The following is a 20,217-nucleotide window of genomic DNA, read 5'->3' as shown; positions in this document are numbered from 1 at the left end:
ACATAATTCTGAGCATCTTTTCATATGCTTATTTCCCACTTGTATATCTTCTTTGGTGAAGTGACTGTTCCAATCTTTGGCCCACTTCTTAATTGTTTAAAATTTTTTTTCTTTTACTGTTGAGTTTTAAGGGTTATTTGGTGTATTTTGGATATCAGTCATTTTTCAGATGTCTTTTGCAAAAATTTCCTCCCAGTCTGTGGCTTATCTTCTCATTTTCTTTACAGAGTTTTTAACAGAGCACAAGTGTAGATATCAGGGAGGGAATTTTTATACAATTCAACTGCAAAAAACAAAAAAATCCAACCTGTTTCTGGCACATAGATAATTGGAATTTTCACCAATTTGATGAGAATATAACTGCTGAAATGTCTGCATCTACATATAATAGTCACCAGTAATCTTTGGGAAAAAATTATGCTATATTAACCTTTTAAGTTAATGTTCTCTTCTTTTTAAAAGGAAAAATTTTAAGACATGAATTTTAATGTCTGGAATATCAAAGAGATGCTCAGTATTCCCTCAGGCTCTGGGTAAGTCTTCTGGTTATATACTCTGATACTTAGGAGGATCTTTTTTTTTTTTAAACTGAAGTATAATTGATTTACAATGTTGTGTTAGTTTTTGGTATATAGAGGATCTTATAGTATTGATTTCATAGAAATAGGCTCCCCTTCCTATTAGTTTATTGTAATAGAGTTACCCCATATAGCTTCTTCCCCTTCTCTTCCCCTTGCTTGTTACTACTGCACCCTCCCATACTTGTCTTTTTCCTTTTGTCTGTTTTCTGATTATAAAATCAATGTCAATTCATCTGCGTATGTTAATTCTGTCCAGCACTGAACCTAGGGACTATGAGGTCTGTGAGAGTTAGACATGGTCAAAAATCTAGAAACTCTCACCTCAGTTAGAGCGATTGCTATTGAAACAGCAAGGAGCAAACTCAAGACAATGTTCAGATGTGTTCAGTTGTATAGTACAATTTGCAGGTACTGTGGAATTTAAAACCACTCCAACTGGTAACAAGACTCATTGAGATATTGCCCCCTCTACCTTCCACTGAGGTACTTATATTGGTGTCTATCAGCCATACAGTAAGCCTGCCATTGCTAACTTGGTGGGTGTACCCCAGAAGTAGTATTTATTAAGGAATTTCCAACTGGTTTTGGTATGCTTCTATCACTGGATAGTTTTTCTTCCTAACCCCTTCCTAAAGATAGCAAAAACCTAGGACATTGTCCTTTTATTTCTTGAAAAGAAAAAAAGTGCTTATAGTTGATACAGAGTAGGGGAGTAGGGAAAAATCTATGTTTAATTCCAGATCATAGCTTTAAGATGTAAATCCTACATGACTTCTGTAGGCTCACAGAGCTGTTTCTTTTCCAGCCCAGCTAATTATTCTCTGTGACCTAAGAAGAGAGTCACAGAGAGCTATTTAGCTATTTTGAGCAATGATTATGCAACCCATATTATAATACATGTGTGCAGCCCATTACATTAGCTAATCTTAGCAAATTATTCAATGAGTCAAAATAATTTCTCTTCTCTGTTCTGAACTAGTAGGGTTTGTTTTTTCTTGTATTAATATATGATGATTCCTTTGGCTTAGAATATATACTTATATGCTATCTATTTTAAATTTAACATTTGGAAAAGGAATAATTTGCATGTGTGTGTTTTAATGAAAAGCATGTTTTCTTGGGTTATACAACAGCATTAAGTAACAAATTATTATTAAGATGTCTTAAGTAAAAACTTTAAGACTATATGTTTTACTTATATGCCTACTTATGTGCTGTCTCTGAAATAGGCTTAGTACACTGTATTCAAATGTGTTTGTATCATTTTCAATATCATTATCCCCTTCATATGTGAGATTTAAAGACTGACATAGGTATTGATGGGAAGCAAGCTGGAAGTCAACAGCTGGAAATATTTAAAGCAAGGAAAAGACACTAAATGTGTGAAAGGGTTCCACCTTGTCTTGAAAACAATGTTTAATGGATCTTCCTGTATGCAAATCTGAGTTGATCATATTCTTCAGTCTGGATGAGGCCTGTATTAGTCTGCTTGGGCTGCTGTAACAAAGTGCAATAAATTGGATGGCTTAAACAACAGAAATTTATCTTCTCACTTGGAGATTGAAAGCCCTAGAACCCTATGCCAACATGATTGGCATTTGGTGAGGTCTCCCATCCTGGCTTGCAGACAACTGCTTTTTTCTGTGTCCTCACATGGTGGAGAGAGAAAGAGAGGGCAAGCTCTTTGGTGTCTCTTCTTATAAAGACACTAATCAACATCGTAAGAGTCCCACCTTCCTCACTTCCTCTAACACTAATTACCTCCCTAAGGCCCCATTTCCAAATACCATCACAATAGAGATTAGAGCTTTAACATGCGAATTTGGGAGGACACAAATATTCAGTCCATATCTAGATCTATCTTGTGTTGTGTTATAGCTCCTTCTCTCCCTCCAATCCTGCTCCTTTTCTTCCCTATAGCCACACGTTGTAGGAGAGTTAATGTGTGTCCTTCCAATTCATCTTCTACACATTTACATACCTGGTGTATATGATGTAGGCTTATACATTTACAGTAATAAATGAGAATATTAATTGGATTTTTACACTTTTCTGCACGCAAAATTATATTTTTGAGACCTATCCATGTGGTTGTGTGTAAACCTGGCTTATTACTTCTGACTACTGCAACAGTTACATGCTTACGCTATACTTTATATCTATTCTCTTAGTGATGAACAAATTCAACCTTTTAAAAGATAATGTTCTCTTAATCCCTAAAGATTTTATGACCTTTAATCTTCAAAATGGTGTTATAGCCACAGTATTGTTGCACAAGGAATAATGGTGTTAGTCCTCAATGTTTGAATTTCCATCAGATTGTTCCCAGGGTGTTGTAATGAGTGTCTGGCATTCAGAATTTCCTTGCGTTTCTTTATAGGTAGTATTGTCAGTGTGCAGGGGACTAGGAGGTCAAGACAAACTAGCATTCTGCCCAGAATATTCTGAAATAGTTTTGAATTATGGTTTCATTTGTTCAGAATTTTTGTCCACTTGATATGCTTTTATTTTCTTGCTTAATTTCAGAACCACTAAGTCATCTAACTGGAATAATAATCAGACTGATTACTCCAGTCTCAGTGATTCCCAGTTCCTTTTTGGATCCCAGTTCTGTCCAGAAAGTTCAGAGACCCTGTCAACACCCTTGGACTTTGGTGTAAACTTGAGACATCCAAAACAGTCACAACAAAATTCTCTGGATGTGAGTCTGATTTCCATATCTCTGCTCACGTTTCATAACCATTATGGAGATAAGCTATAAAGACTTATTCTGCTGGATTGTATTTCAGAATTGTACATGTCTAAGGATTACTCTCCTAAAATAGATTTGTACTTGATTGGTGACTCATTTGACTGGGTAGTCTGAAATGGAAAACATATTTATGTTTGCAGTTTCTTCCATTACTAAAACAATATAGAATAGTGCCAGTACGTTGACCACTCCTAGGGAGTGTCAAAGACTAGTCGTTCTATTCTCTCAGTACGTGACATTTTCTAAGACTAGTTGTACTACTGTTTGTGAGGACTCAAAAAGAAAAAAGAACTTTAGGAGCAAATTAACAAATTGTATTTTATATGGACATTTTTCTCCTAAGAAACTTTAGGTGCTTTGTGGATTTTAGTTTACTCTGCCATATTAGCTCCTTGAAGAAGATGAGGATTCTGAGACCTAAGATGATGAATAAGGGCCAGAATGAGGAAGACAGTCTCAAGTCCTTGATTTTTTTTAAAACCTTTTTTGGGGGGAGGTAGTTAGGTTTGTTTGTTTGTTTAAATGGAGGTGCTGGAGACTGAACCCAGGACCTTGTGCATGATAGGCAGGCACTCTACCACTGAGCTGTATTCTCCCCTCCAGTTCCTTAATTTTTTTGAGACCAGCCTGTCTTTTGTGCATCAGAAATATTTTTATTTATTTGGTCTAGAACCAGATTTAACTTTATACACAGACCTAACTGCATTAAATAGAGACTTACTGAATATGATTAGGTCAGTGCTTTAAGGTAGTAAGGTGTACTCTGAAATAAGTATTTCATTACATAACTTGGTACCCAGTGATATGAAGGAGTAAATGTACTCCCTGAATGTTTAAGTTTTGCCTCAGAATGCAGGAAATGGCTCACCATGTGCCAGCATTCCATGTCAAACTTATCAACAAGTCTAGTTCACCAGCAGCTGAGCAACAGCAATCTGAGTTAAACTTACTAGTATAAAAACTTTAACACATCATCTCAGAGATGGCATAATTTTCTGTTGTTGCCTTTAAATTTATGCAGTTGATTTTAAGCCATTTTAGCTGACATTTTAAATATCTCTGGGCTGGTAAGGCAGAAACTATGTTAGTAAAAAAGTTGCTTTATTTTAATATGATTTTCTGATGCATTTGAAATAAAAAGGAAATACTACATATGGTGTTATATTTTAGTATTATAGTTTGCACTTAAGTGTGACTCTGCATTGTACAGAAAATAGTGAATGCTATAAATATTTTCATGTGGGAAATGCTATGACTTTTTTTTTTCCATTGAACAGAGTGAACCTAGTATTTTTACAAAGTACCAAACAAAACCCCAGCTGTTTGGAGGAGATTCAAAAGATGGAGACTTATTTCCTCTTCCTTTGTCAGTTGGAAAATCAAAAGGCCTCTTGGAACAGTTTGAGGAGAAAAAGAAAAGTGCAAAAGACAAATGTGACAGGTACATAAATCTTTCAACTGGATGGGGCAACTCTTTTCTGAGGGAAACAGAAAGTGGAATGTCAATAGTCAAATAATTCAATTTCAGCATAATAGCACTCTTGCCTTTGCAGATCATCTAATAATTATTAATTTACTTCCTTGTCAGTGTGACTTATGGCAGATTTGAACATGGCTGCCATAGTTTTGGCCCATCTGGATATTAAGGTAAAGGACTTCTCAGAGAAATGCAATATTCAAGTAATGTTATGTCTATTCTGCCTAAAATTCTGCCCTTTGTTTCCTTTTCAGATCATCAGAATTAGGAAATTAGTTAACATTTGTTTCAGGGTCAAGAATATAGCACATGAATTCTTAAGTCACAGTTCAGGCTGAATTTCTCACTTTGAAATGTTGGCATTTTTAAAGATAAACCCTAAATTTCATACACATTCTTATTACATATGTTTGTATGTATATGAGCAATATTAGGGCTGTCATATTAATTTGTAAATAAGTAAGTTACAGGACACTGAGGAAATTAACTAGTTCACTTTGTGGTAACGTTATCAGGACATCTTTAGGTATCACAGAAATAAAACCCAAGCAGAAATATACTTTATTATTTCTGTGATAGTGGAGCTATATTGCTTAGTGTCACCACCAGTACCTTCATGTTGAAAGAACCAGAATTTCTTAAAGAATTCTAGACTAGGAATATTTAAAAGTCTTTAAAAGATTAGGTATCCTTCCCACTGTATACCTGTTTTCCTTTAGTGAGAAAGACAGAATGCTCTATTTGAAGTATTTGATTCTGTTGATAAATAAACATTTGCCGGATATTGACAGACTTCTTTCCCCTAGGAATCCAGGCTCTAGGACTCTTAACTATGGTAGGGTACTGCACATGAGCAAGCCCTCATCCTCTTAACTGCTTCAGATAGATTAGTCTTAATTTTTTTGTTCTCTGGGCTTTTGGATTATATTTTGTTTGATCAAGCTTTCTGTAGCTAAAAAAAATTTTGTGAAAAATTAAGTCTCTCTTGATATTTCCTTCCTTATTTCCTTCTCTCCTTTCTCTTTACATTTCATTTCCTTCTCTTTTTTGTAGTGAGATGAGTTTCTGTTAACAATTATTTACAAGATGGCAAAAAAAAAGTATTTCTATAGAGAGAACCAATGATGAGGACACTGAAGAATCTCTTCTCCATTAAAAAAATTGAAGCTTATGAGTGATTTAAATGCTAGGCAGAAGATACTGATTTTAATAAATCCTGGCAAAAACAAACCCCAAGATTTTAGATTTCTTGTTTTCTGTCAATAAGTGCTTACCAGAAATGTGGTGAGGAGTGAGAAATTTTTAAATGAGAGAGAGAGAGAGAGCATACTACTGTAAATTTGGAAGCAGGAAAGTGATAAGGCATTTTACAGAGTTCAAACATAAGAGATGCTACAAATCCAGAATACATGGATTTACATATTGTGTTTTGAAAGTTCATATTTTCCCAAATGTATGGAAAGAGCGTGTAAGGTTAAGAAATCTTAAAAGAAACCTTAATCATTCAGACTGCATTTGTTATGACTTTTTGTAGCAAATAAAAACACACCCCAATCTAGCCTAGACAAAAAGGAGGATATATTAGCTCTCTTAACCAGTCTGGAAAGGACAGGGAGTGAAATCAAATCAGAATCTGTCTCTCTTCTGTGCTCCTCTCTCCATCTATACTTCATTCTCTCCTACTAGAGACCAGCTTCCCACTAACACAGAGAAAGAGACTCACTTCCCTTAGTTACAATTTGAAAATCCTAGTGAAAACTTCTGATAGGCTTGCTTATTAGGTCATGAGGGTGACTGGAGGGGAGTGTCACTGGAAGTCCTCACTAGAATCACTTTCTGGGTGCAGAAAGAAACAGTTCCCCATTAGAGGACGACGCTGGGCACACCAGACAATAGATGGTCATTACCAAGATTATTATTTTTTAATCAGTCATGTTTGAGAAAACAGATTAGTCTCATAATCAATGTATAACCTAAGGCCCACAAATAGATTATAAAATGAACCATGTTTTTTCAGTGATTGTTAATCACCATAGTGAAATTTGTTCATTCACTCACTCAACAAACACTATGCTAGGCCCAATACTGCAAACTGGGGATCCCAAGGGGAAGAATAATGGTATTTGTCTTTGAAGTTCTCAGTGTGGTCAGGGAAACAGATATGTGATGGATAAATTATACAAGTGGGCCAGAGATATTAGTTGTAAGCAACAGAAATGTTCATTTAAATGAAAAAGAAATTTATTAAAAGGTTACTGGAATGGGTTCTGGTTCTGAGTAAGATGGAGTACGCATACTTTATCCTATCTCTCCCACTGAATGCAACTAAGCCCTGGATGGTGTGCATGTAGCATATGAGGACCCTGAAAAATAAATGGTAGCAGATGGATTGGAGAAGGAAACCTGAAGTATCAAAGTCTAGCCTTGAGTTTTCTGCGATTTTGTTCGTTTTTAACCAAAATGTAAAATGTTTGCTCTGCAACAGACACTGTTAAGAAAACTTAAAGACAAGTTACAGACTGGGAAAAAATATTTGTAAACCACATTTGCAACAAAGGACTTGTATCCAGAATAAAAAGAACTCTCAGAACTCAACAATAAGAAACAAGCAACTGAATGAAAAATGGGAGAAGATTTTGGCAGATACTCCATTAAAGAAAACATTAAGGAAAACATAAGGATAACAAATAAGTATGTGAGAAGTTGCTCAACACCATTAGTTAATACAAATTAAAATCATGAGATGTTACTCCTTATCTATTAGTGTGGCTAAAATTAAAACAAACAAAAACTGACAATACCAAGTGCTGGACAAGGATATATACCACATGGAAATCTTGCTGGTGGAAATGCAAAATAATACAGCCACTGTGGAAAAGTTTGACAGTTTCTTATAAAATAAACATAAGTTACTATATGCCTCTGCAATTCTAATCCTAGGCATGTATCCTAGATAAATGAAAACTTATGTTTACACAAAAGTCTATCCAGTAAATTTTATAGCAGCCTTGTTCATAACCACCAAAAACTGGGTACAACCCAAATGTCCTTCAATGTGTGAATGGGTAAACAAACTATGGTGTGGTGGAACACTACTCAGCAATGGAAAAGAAAAACTGTTGCTACACAACAACATGGATGAATCTCAGAGGCACTGTGCTGAGTGAAAGAAATCAGTCAAAGATTACATACTGTATGATTCCATTTATATGATATTCTGAGAAAGGCAAAACTATAGAGATGGGGAATAGATAAGTGATTACCAGGAGTTCGGGGGCCGAGGGCTGGACTTTACCACAGAGACACAGCATGAAGGATTTTCTGGGATACTGTCCTATATCCTGAGTGTGGTGGTGGTTACATGAATCCTAAATTTGTGTTAAAACTCATAGAACTGTGTACACAGACATGTTAATTTCCTATGTCAATTTAAATTTTTAAAGTGTTAAAAATTATTAAAAGATATTGAATGGTTCATTTTATTAGAATTATGTTCAACTGCATTGACATGTATACACTCATTCTTATAGTAACAGAAGCTTAAAAAGTTATTTTTCTTTAATGCAAAAATCATCCTAAAGTGTGTGGTCCAGGGCTAAAATGGTGGCTCCATGGTCCTCAAGGATCTGGGTCCTTCCATCAGTGTGATCTGCCATCACTAAAGTATGATCTACACCCCCTCACACACACACATCCTCATACTGCTTGGTGGCTGCTGGAGTTGTTACATCAGAGTTCCAGACAGCTGATGGATGATGAAGGAAGGAAGGAAGGAAGGTATCTTCCCTAAAGGATTCTCCTTGGAAGTTGCATGCAACACTTATATCTCCCACTGCCTAAACTTTACTCTCATGGCCACACCTAGCTGCATGGGAGTCCAGGAATGTAATCTATCTGGGTGAGAGTGCATTGGGTAGGGATGGGATAGGTAAAACAGGATTACAATTTCCAAGGAAGAAAATTAGGCCAGTTTAAGTTTCTGCCACAATCATACAATTGCCAACAACTACCTGCCATGGACAACTTCCCAAACCAAGTCTCAAAATTAGTCCAGTGCAGATTCTGCTACCCACTACCCCCTGCACAGAATGCACTGGACCCTTCCCTGCATTGTAGTCAGTGTAGTCCTGGATACTTTTACCAGTCCCATGGAGCTCCATCTGTCTACCACTATAGCCACAGACACCAGAGGAAGAGCTCACAGTCTTTTTGTCCTGACTCCCAGTCTGGCAAGGCATGTGTGAGGGGAGAGCCCAAGGTTCAGGAAAAGCTCAGAAAGCAAGCCACTGACACTCTCAGCCTCTAGAGGAAAGAAACTCTGCTTCATCTCAAATCCCTAAACTCCTCAAACAGAAAAGAGGGTCAGATACAGAACAGCCCCCCTAAAAAGAATCCAGACTTTCATTCTAAGTACAAAGTTGTAAATGCTGTAGTAGAGGTTTCAGCTAATGCTTTGGGAACCCTGAGGACAGACTTCTAGCTCTGACTGGGGGCGTCAGGAGAGACTCCATCCAAGGGAGCACATCTAAACTGAGTGGGAGTTTTGGGCAGAGATCTTGAGTCTGTCAGGCTCTCAAGTCTGCCTCTGAATCAGCTTACTCTGTAAACCACCATTAACACTGTTTTATATAACTCTGCTCTATTTTCACGTATTTTCAAAAATAAAAATGGGATTATTTCCTATGGACTATTTTCAATCTGCTTTTTAAATTTAATATTTAATGATTGTATTTCTATTTTGTCTACAAAGTCATTTCTAATGCATTGTACTTTATCATATGGATCATTTATGGGAGTATGTTTTAAATATTTAATACAGCATTAGAACTGCCAAGAATACACCATGAGGTAATGATAATCTTTTCAACAAATATTGTTGGGAAAACTAGATACTTATGCAACAGAATGGAAAAGGACCCTTAACTTACAACATACACAAAAATCAACTGAAAATGGATTAAAGACTAACACGAGACATGAAACCGTAGAACACCTAGAAGAAAACAGAGGGGAAAAGCTTCTTGACAGTGGCCTTGGCAGTGATGTCTTGGATATGACACCAGAAGCACAGTCAACAAAAGCAAAAATAGACAAGAATTTTTTCAAAAGTGGGATATTTGAGGAATAATTATAATAATTTCTTTTTCATTAGAAATTAATATTGTTCCCAGAATAGTCTCTATACTATTACCTCTTTCTTACAGTCAAAATAATATTCATTAGACTAAGATGTGTCTGGGAATTTTGGACTACCAGAAAGAGGTCACTATCTTGAAGCCATGTTGCCATAAAAAGGAAAGCTAGTCTGTTCTACTGTAGTAACCACTTGACTTGCTAAAGTTTATCCTCATTTAAGATCTACATAGAATAAATTTTAAAAAACAAGTGGTTTGGAAATACTTACAAAAAAAATCAGTGTTCTTGTTTTTTCCATATGGACATTAAGGTTTCTCAGGGTTGAGTCTTTAATGCTACACTAGGTAGACTCCTGCCATATTCATGGAATCAATTCTGTTACATACTATTTCAATATTTCACAAATATTTTCTTTCTTCTCCCCTATTTCAGTGAGACTTTATACAACTTCATTTCCCATATCAGAGAAGGCATTCACAGGGTAAGTACAGCCACATTTCAAGGAGTTAGAACATCTTACATTTTAAGAAGTTGAATAATTATATTGACCTTTGTTCATGTAGAATGGCAATATTTTAATTACTCTATCATTAAATGACAATTTGCTAAGTTAGTAAAATAAGGCAACAGTCTGTGAATTATTTCTTAATTTTGGGTTTCTTAGTTACAGACATCTGTGGAAAAATCTGAGGAACATCTCAGTTCAAGAAGCCAATCTATTTTGGATTCTTTGGAGACTGTGGCCAAGACAAGTGAGTGTCTCATGTTTGAGGTTATCAGCAGGGGGCACTGGCGAGCAGTGACCCTGAACTTTCTGACCCTAGCCAGGTTTCTGCCAGTGGTGAGGTTCCATACAGCGTTTCAGATAAGAGGATGGGTACGTAAGATTCGCCCTGAAGAGATGTGGAGCTCGCTAAACTGGGTAGTGGGCCCCATCTCTATATGGGAATGCCCTGGTCCCTCGATGCCTTTTTCGAAGGACTAATCCTGCACCCAGTAATCCTGCAGCCTCAGGACAGATAGTTCTGCCAGATTTCTCATCCTACTGCCTGAAGTGAATCAACAGCAACCCTGAGTCCCAAATGAATTGCTGGTTGTGAAGACTATGAAGACTCCCTTGTTCCTTTAGGACTTTGAAATTAAGACACTGCTCCTTTAGGAGTTAGAAATACTTCAGTCACCTACTGTTCTTCTTGCTTCCTTCATTTCAATGTTTTGTAATGAACCATAGCATCTTTCTCAATTTCAGTTACAGTTTGTGGTTTGCAAAGTCCTCTGCTCTGCCAGTTAGTGATTTATGTTTAGGTGAAACCATGGTCCAGGCTTTTATTTAACAGAAGAGAACCATTACACAGCTCTCCTTAGGCAAATGCTTCCCTAGAACCAACAGCTTCTCAGCTAAACAGCAAGATGATAACTGCATCTGCACTTGTTTGCATTTGTCTGTTTGTTGTTTATTTTTTATTTTAAATGAATTGAAGTCAATTTATTCAAATGCCATGGAATGGATTGCTCATGATTTACAAAAATTAAGCCTTTGTGTAGCTTAGAAATTAATCCCCATCTGTCTGCAAAGAAGCACTCTACTGTCTGCTGGCTTCCAACCTGAGCTGGGGCAACTGTCCATCTGTTTGAAATCCAGTTTTGGAAGCCTAGGACTGTTACCCTTACAAGTAGCAAGTCAAAGAGCAGAAGCAAAAAGGATGCTTCTTTTGCTTAACATGATAAAATAACTCATCAGTAAGTGCCCAAGGAAAGCACTCTTTTTGCTATATTTGAAACTGGGTGAAGTACAAAAAGGAAGGTTGCAGCAAAGGTGTGGCATTCCCAGAATAGGGAATGGAAGTGCCCAAGGGCCCAACACAGGATCAAGGCAGAGAGAGGAATATAACAGAGTCTGGCTTATAGTAGGCATAGGAATACTGATGCTTCACCCCTGACGTTCCTTATCTTTCAGAGTGTAAGACTCAGGAGAGCCACATTGATAAGGCAAACAGTAACAAACACTGTGACGTTTTATTAATTAGAAAGCCAGGTCATTCTTTAAAGTAGGCACAAGTGGCGTGTCCAGAATCATTCCCTTTCTTAGTAGGTAGTGATCGGAACCTGGAAGTTAGTCACTGAGAGAGGAACCAGACAAATCCTCTGTCGTATGGCTGTGCCCAGTCCGACTAGCCTAGAGAATTGAACTTGCCAGTCAGTGCATCCTATAGGCTTGCAGCTTGCTCATAAGGGAAGGGGGAAGGTACTATGGGAAAGCACTCTCTTGGGTTATTGTATAATTGATGCCTTCACAGAAGGAGGTCATGAAATCTTTCCCCAGTCTCAGTCTGCCTCTACAACCAAAATTACTCAGTCACCTAACCTAACCTAACTCCTCTTCTTCAGCTGAGGACACCAAGGACCATCCCACTTCATCTTGAGTTTGGGTGGGGTAGTTAGTAGAAAGCAGTACTTTTACCTAATAGATATCAGTTCTATTAAAAAAGTGATCATTAGGAAAATAAATAAGAGGGGCCACTATCAAAATCTATTTTTGGAAAATAGACAACTCTATATGTCAAAATTAATTCCATATGAATCAATATCAAGTGTGGTGATTAAATCATAAATAGAGCTATAGGAAAACATGAGCAACATTTTTATAATTTTATTTTTATTTAAAAAATTATACTTTTAATTATAGAATATTGTTAGAATAATACAGATGTAGATAGACCCTAGAATAACTGTGACCAATACCATAAGGAAAGCTGCTCTACATACGTACCATAGAAAATAGGCACAGTGTTCAGGGTGTGTGATCGTCCATACTAAAATTACCGACGGCCGATGTTATCAAATATCAAGCAAACAGCAATTCAGAGTGGTCTCTCAGAGTCACAGTTCCCTGGCCCCAAAAGGGAGATTCCCAACCAATGTCCTGTCAATACAAAAGGGGAGAACCCCCAAACAGCGCCCCATCAGAGATGAAGCTGAATGAATGCTCAAGGCTAGTCCCAAAAGGGAAAATCCCAACCAATGTTCTGCCACCGGTGAAGCCAATGCAATAGAGGATACTCTGGTGTCATCACAAGTGAAGCAAGCTTCAGTAATCACTAAAGACATCTCAACCAGCCAATGGGAGTATTGATACACACACATACGAACAACAAACACAGTCCCACAATCAAAAGATCAGAAGAAGTATAGTCCAAAAATTCCACTTTCATTCCCAGATGGAGGCTTCCATAGTGGCCTGGCTCCTGAAAGAGAATGGACCAAGAGTGGCTCCCAGTGGGCCCAGAATGGCTCACTTCCTGGAAGGGAATGAGCCCAGATGGAGAGGGTAGAATTTTCCCATCCTGCGCAAGCCTGGGACACTCACCTTAGAATGATACACACAAAAACACAAACAACAAATAGGCTCCAGTCTCACAGACAATCAGAGGAGGTGTAATCTAAAAATTCCATTTCCACTCGCAGACGGAGGCCTCCAAATTGGCTCTGATCTTGAAAGAGAATGGACATAGAGTGGCTTGCAACAAGCCCAGATGGAACAGAGAGAATTTCCAGCCTGTGCAAGCTGGAGCTACTCACCCGCAAGCTACACTGAACCAGACGTTTCTTAGCTCCATACAGCTTGCTCGATGGCCAGTGCTTGTCAGGGAGAGTCCCTCTGAGTTCCCTGGAGTGAAATGAGTTCCAGCAGCTGCTGGGGACCCAGGGAAGGGCTGGCCTTGGGCACAGACTCCTGGCTGGCGTAGCCAAAATTGTTATTGAACACAAGTTCACGTACTAGACGCACAGTGTGGCCAAAAAATATTGAACTGCTCCAAACAGAATTCGGAGCAGAGGAAGTTTTATTACTGGGCCGAGCAGGGAGAACGAGTTGCTTATGCCCCAGAAAATCTTGAACTCCTCAAAGGGTTTCAGCTGAGCATTTTTAAGGCCTGCTGAGGGAGAGGCGTCCCAGGGTCTGTGATCAGCTGTGCACAATTCTCTGGTTGATGATGATCAATCCTTAGGTGCCAGGTCTGGGGGCTACCTGCTCATGATCATCAAGTACTTAATTTCTTCCATTTGGTGGTGACTTTTAGCATTTAAAAAACTCAGGAAATATGCATGAGAAACAATTATCTGGGTACTTCAGAGAGGAGATACAGTAGAGGACATGGGGGAGGGGTCTACCCCAGGAAGGCCCAGTAGGGTCCTGCTTGGTTACATTACCTGGAACCCTCTGCCCACTGTGATATTTTTCAAGTCTCATCTTTTTTCCTGATATTCTGAGATTCAAGCAGAAACGTGTCACAAACCATAAAATAATTTAGTAAGATATCAGAAATTAACAAAAGATGTAATGGGAAAAAAGACGCCATTTATAATTCCAATACAAGATAAACTGCTTAGGAATAAACTTAACACACGACACACCCATTTTTTTCAGTAGCTTCTGGGCTTTATGTTTTGCTTAGAAAGCTCTTCTCCACTACAAGTTTACAATTCCCACCATGTTTCCTTCTTGTACTCTATGGTTTATTTAATTATATTAAAATTGTTAAACTATCTAGAATTTATGTTAATATAAGAAAACTGAAATATAAGCTTCCTTTCAGGAAGGGAATTATGTTTTATTCTAAAGAGAAGCTCTGAAGTAAATCATTTGAACTTAAAAGAGCCTGTATTAGGTACCAATATTAGGTACCCCTGCCCTGAGTTAAGACAATAGAGACAGAATGGTTAGAACATAGGGAACTAACCAAAGCACCTGTCGTAGAGAGGTGAGTTTTCAAGGAAGACTAAATTTGAGTCTTTTATCCTGTCCTTTAAGCACCAGATGTTCTGGTTTTGCTTCCATTTATTGTGAAGGGTTAAGCACTCTCTTGTTGCCAAATTGCCTTTTACTCATCTAAAATGAAAAAAAATTGTCAAGAATCTTCAAACACACTCCATATAGTTATGAGAAAATAAATAGAATATCTGGTGTATTATTCCTGATTATTTGCAAATTGTACTTGTTATGCATTTAAGATGTATGTGACTTTATAAAAATTTCCCTGTGCTTTCCCTCTTAGAGCTCAGGCTTTATTTTCTAAAGGAGAAAAAGCCAGGAAAAGAGTTTTTAAATGGCCATTAAAATTCTTTGTCCTTTTCTACAGGCATTTGAAATAAGCCTAAATAAGAAGTAAAAGAACTTCTGATAGTTTCTAAACTAAAACATATTGTGGAGCTTTGATATTCTTAACAGGATTGTGGTAGAGAGCCAGGTTAATTAACTTGTAAATAGCTAACTGATTTGTCCCAATGCCATGACTTAAAAATCCATCCTTTCCCCATTGATTTCAAATCACTGTTTTTATTTGGGTCAATTCTGATCTCTGTTCTGGTTTTGTGTCCAGTCTTTCCCTCACTAGTTCACATTGCAGGAAGAGTTCTCCTTTTAAAGGGAAAATGTAATCATGTCAACCCTCTGCTTACCTGTGTCAATGAATGAAGTCTTAGAATCAGGCTACAGATCCTCTGTCTGGCTGTGTCCTCCACTCAGGCCACCTTCCCCTCTCCCATCATGCTTCAGCCATGCTGATTTCATGGTTCCTCTTTGGAGAACCTGCTCTTTTTTTCTGTTGGTAATATTCTTTTCCCCATAGGTTAACAATAATTCAGCTAAATATCACTTTCTTAGGGAAGTCTTAACTCATCCTCAAGAATGGACTAGATCTGCCTGTTACACGGTCTCCAGTTTGGTATATATCTCCTTGAGAGTTTCTATAAATAGTCCTTTGTATAGTTACTCATTTACTACCTGTTTTCCCTATTAAATAGTAATTTCCCTATTAAACAGTAATTTCAAGAGAGCTTTATCTATTTTGATCCCTGGTTATAACCAGAGAACGTGGCTCAGTGCCCTAGTATAGTAGATACTCATTAAGTATTTGTTGAATAAATGTAAGAGCATCTTCACATGACCTGTTGTTCAGCAAGAGGATGGCAATAATTAATTGCAACACAATGTGTTTTTAAATAAATTGTGTGTGTGTGTGTGTGTGTGTGTGTGTAAAATCTCCTCATGCAAAAGAGGGGAATCGGTACCAGTCCTGAGTGCTTGGCACTCAGGTCACCATACCCATTAGAGCCCAAATGTAAAGAGGAGAGAAATTAGTGAAGGACCGTAAGTGATGGTAGAGCACACATGGTGCCACCAGCAGAGAGAAGCAGCACCCAAGCCAGACAGGAAATGATATTTTCCAAGGAGGTGACTGCTGAGAGCAGAAGGAAGAATGGGAATTAGTTGGACTGAGGTGGTGGTTGAGGGGATGGTAGAGTGACAGATGGAAGCAGGAGTACTCTAAGCTGAGGGAACAGCATGGACAACAGCCCATGGTGAGGGAGAGATGGCGTAGCAACAGGGCTCAGAGACGCAGAGGATAGTGGATAAAGGGAAGTGAGCCTGGGTCTTGTTAGCCAATTGAAAGATTTGGACTTCATCCAGTGGCCGGGGGGGTGCCACTGACAGTTTCAGTGAAGGTTTCAGAGAGGGCACGATCATATCTATGTTCTAGAAAGATCACGCTAATGACAGGGCCAAGAAGGTAGGCTATGGAGAAGGCAGCAGGTTTCAGGGCCCCTAGCAGGTGCTAGGGTTGAGTCTCCTTTGGCCAGGATGTTGTCAGGGAGGGAGGGAAGAAGAGATAGTGGAGGAACCACCCTGTTCTGGCTTCTCCTCACCGGGGCTGATCTGGAAGATTAGACTCCCGGGTGCTAGCAGAGCAGGCTCAGGTAGCCCCTGCCAGGTTCCAGCTCCTCCCTCTCCAACACTGTGGTCTGGGCAGGATGGCACATACCATAGTCTTCACGTGGTGAATTGTCTTTGTTCTGTATTTAGTTCAGGAGACCATGCAGGCCCAGAGTGATCTGGTGTTGCAAACAGTGCAGGACAAGGGCAACATGGAGCAGCAGGCCATCCTTGAGCTGCAAAAGAGGTTTGAAGCTGTAAGTGTAAACCCTGACCTCTTTCCCCAAGTATGTTTCTGGCTTTGTTACTAAGACCTTGAAAGATACCTTGAAAATTGCAAATTTTCAGCCAAAAACAGAGGCCACCACAGGTCCCTTGGTAACAGGCCAGCAAAGAGGCCAGATTCCTCCCCCAAGGTCCTCCGGCAGGATGTGGACCCTAGGGGTCCTGCTACAGGTACCGTGCTTCCCCTGTACGGTACCCAACAAGGGACAGGGTTTGGTTCTGCTGGCCCATCCTTGGTTTTGTTCACACATTTTATTGTACATTCTGAGTTGCACTGTCCATAACTCTCTGCTTTCTCACTGCCTCTCTTTAGAAACAAGCAGAGTTTATAGAAATGAAGTCCAACCTGCAGCGCCTTGAAGCTTTAGTTGCCCAGCAGAGTAAGGACTTCCAGCAGCTGTGTGAGCAGCTAAGCCAGCTGAATATGCCCAGTGTCCTAGCAGAGCTAAAGAGGCTGATCTCCGTCCCTCAGAGACCCCGGCATGTGAAAGACAGCACTTCCCAGACCTCCCCACCTCTGGCTCAGAGCCTCAGTTTCACCAGGCAGGACAAATATGACTCTAAGGAACCAGTTACATGGCAGGCCCGGGCCCTCCCTGCTGCAAGCAACCTTAGTGTGGGCACCCCGAGGCCGGGGGAATTTGGTGTCTGGGGTGAGGGAACACAGAGGGATGCTCTCCAAGAAGAGGCTGCGAGGCTGGCACTTGGAACTGGCAAACAAAACAGGCAAATAAAGGATAAGGCAGTGCAGGCTAACTGCCAGAATTGGGCTATTACTAACATAGGCTCCGAGAACCAAGGCTCCGGCATCCTGAGCCACACGGTTCCTAGTGACAGGGACCTGGTTTCCCAAGGAGCCTCGCAGCTTATATCCCTGGACTTGAACAATTTTGCAGCCAACATTAAGAACACCTGCCAGAAATGTCAAGCCAAAGGCATGTTTTCTTGTGACCCTTGTGAACAAATAATGGTGACTGAACAGAAAGGCAGAACTGTAGAAAGAGGGAGGAGAGGCAAGCAGCAGCAGCCCAGGAAAGCCCCCAAAGGCAGGCGCCTAGCCAGGAAGCAAGAACAAACCCACAGCAAAACCTGTGCTTCCAATTCTAAATATTCTCAGCCTCCAGTTTCTGACCCACAGAGGCCCCTCCCTGGGCAGCAGGAACCCCTTGCTCAGCCTCTGCATCTTCAGGGCCTCCGGAGCCCCACAAAGCCAGTCTGCCCTGCTCTGGGAGGAAGAGTCATGCCCAGTAAGACAGCAAGGGCAGTGCCAGGGAACCTCTTGCAGCTCAGCGGGCACTCTTCCCAAGACAACAGTTTGCTTTCTCACAGTTCCCAGGGGGACCACCAGATAAGCTGGTTCAGCGACCTCAGCCTCAGAAGAGAGCCCCCTCTCTGGAAGGAGCCCGGGAAGAACATGCTGTATGACCTGGGTTTTGATAGCAGCGATGATGGCTTCTGACCAGCCCGTAGTGACTTCAGCTGATGACTTATTGGTCTCAGCTGGAAAGATACCCCAGAACACTTTGGAAAGTCCCTGAAGCCTGCCTGGGACTCTCAGGGTCAGAGGCTGTGCTTGGGGGTGGGCAATGCAGAGATGGGGAGCAGATCTGGCATTCTGGGTGCCAGGTGCTGCCCATGACAGGGCATATGGGATAAATGCATCTTTATTCATGGGAATAAAACGTGGAAGATGGTGGTGGTGAGAGCTGGGGCAACAGCCCGGGTGTGGGGCATCGGGAGAGGGTGCCGCCTTTGGTAGGAGGGCTGCCTTCCCTATCAAATATCCAGCAGCAGAAGGGCTCCCACAAAGCTGTTGCTGTGGCAGCTTGACTCCCAAACACAACATTTTTGGACTTCAAAACATTTCCTTCACATGACCAATACCTTTCCGGGCCTCAGGATTTAAAAAAAATATATTATATAAAAATTGTTATTTTTTTGCTGCCACAGCATGTGCATTTTTTGGTCAATGGACATATTATAGGACACATTAAGTCAGAATTCTTGTGAATAGAGAAATAGTGTTAAAGCTGCCAGTATAAGACAGGTGACCTGAATCAAACAATGCCCGGAGCAGCACTCTTTACAGCCACACAGTTCGACTTCTCTTCCTGGCTGTTTTCCCCTGTCCTGTTTTCAACCACTCTTTCAAACCTAATGAGGGCAGCTGTGGGCCCTGTATCATTTCTGGAGAGCAGTGGGCTTATATGAGACTTGGGCTTTCCATCTATAGCTTGCTAAAGTTTTTGAATTTTTGCAATATATATTTCTTTTGTAATATAAAATAAATCAAAAAATAAAGATAAAATGTTTAAAATCATACATGCTTTTTCTTTTATTAAGTTGATTGAACTGATCTCCCATCCATTTACTCAAGGAGATCAAATAGATAAGATGCTTACTATCTTTTTATTCCCTACACTTTTTTTCCCTACACTTCTAACAAGATGATTTTGAATAAACCACACCCTACTCAAACTGATTTTTTTGTTTTCTTCTTTTTCTTATGAAAGTAAAAATCCTCATGGATAGACAGCTTCCAGAATTTGCCCTTTTTCAAGCCTCTACAGTAAATGACACTGGGGCCTCTGAGTGGACCATTATAAAAAGTAGTGGTTCTTGATTTCTTATTTTTATATTCTTTATTTTCAGGAGTATGTATCCCACAAAAATCTGGGAGAGTTTAATTTGCCTGCAAGAACTTTGGCAGGGGTACCAGGCACCAGCTTAAGTGGTTTTCACTCTCACTTCCAGACCAAGGGCCTTCTGTGGTCTGTAGCCACAGGCAATGGCAGCAGCCACCTGCCCCCTCCCCACCCAGGGCCGAGGAAGTGCAGACTCTGCCTCAGGCTGTCCTAGCCTCTCCTCTCCCTGTGGGTCTCACTGGATATCTGGTCACCCCCTACCCCCCACCAGCATCCACTGCCTCACCTGCCGGTTTTCTCTGCTTGTGCAAGGAAGGCAGGGAGGAAGGAGCCCAGCCACACGGAGGATTCCTTCCAGCCGTTCCCAGACTGACTACAGGTGGCTGCCCAGAAGTTCAGCATGCTTGTAGACTAGAGATCTGAATCTGGAAATGTTTTATTACTCTAGGTTGAAAAGTTTAATCATTTTAATTCAAAGTTGAAACCCTGTTGAGAGAACTCCACCAGTATTTATGACTGTGGCCTTCTCACTGAAGGGTCTGTTCAACTTTGAAATGCCAGAGCAGGACCCTCTGTTCTTTGATTCTGCTGTGTGTTATGAAATCCTGTATTTCTTCAGAAGTATTTCA

The 20,217-nt window shown here is 39.9% G+C and overlaps 1 protein-coding gene across 1 annotated transcript; it reads left to right on the top strand.

Moving 5' to 3' along the window:
* The first annotated feature begins 381 nt into the window (after nucleotides 1–381).
* On the top strand, nucleotides 382–19,685 carry CCDC36 (coiled-coil domain containing 36). Its single transcript, XM_006174134.2, has 7 exons — nucleotides 382–533; nucleotides 3,108–3,282; nucleotides 4,611–4,774; nucleotides 10,379–10,427; nucleotides 10,611–10,698; nucleotides 16,809–16,915; nucleotides 17,257–19,685. Exons 1-7 carry the CDS (start codon nucleotides 478–480, stop codon nucleotides 18,400–18,402), a joined length of 1,785 nt encoding a protein of 594 aa, XP_006174196.2. The 5' UTR covers nucleotides 382–477; the 3' UTR covers nucleotides 18,403–19,685.
* Nucleotides 19,686–20,217: the final 532 nt, after the last annotated feature.

The sequence above is a fragment of the Camelus ferus genome, chromosome 17 (assembly GCF_009834535.1).
Source record: "Camelus ferus isolate YT-003-E chromosome 17, BCGSAC_Cfer_1.0, whole genome shotgun sequence".
In the NCBI taxonomy this organism is placed as follows: domain Eukaryota; kingdom Metazoa; phylum Chordata; class Mammalia; order Artiodactyla; family Camelidae; genus Camelus; species Camelus ferus.
Note: the sequence above shows the minus strand (reverse complement) of the source record. Positions and strands in the feature narration are given on the sequence as shown.

Bases quoted from the DNA above. Each gene is read 5' to 3' on its own strand.
- CCDC36 (XM_006174134.2), top strand. From the start codon at position 478: ATGAATTTTAATGTCTGGAATATCAAAGAGATGCTCAGTATTCCCTCA. The intron at 534-3,107 runs GTAAGTCTTCTG...GCTTAATTTCAG, and splicing joins AGTATTCCCTCAGGCTCTGG to AACCACTAAGTCATCTAACT. The intron at 4,775-10,378 runs GTACATAAATCT...CCCCTATTTCAG, and splicing joins GCAAAAGACAAATGTGACAG to TGAGACTTTATACAACTTCA.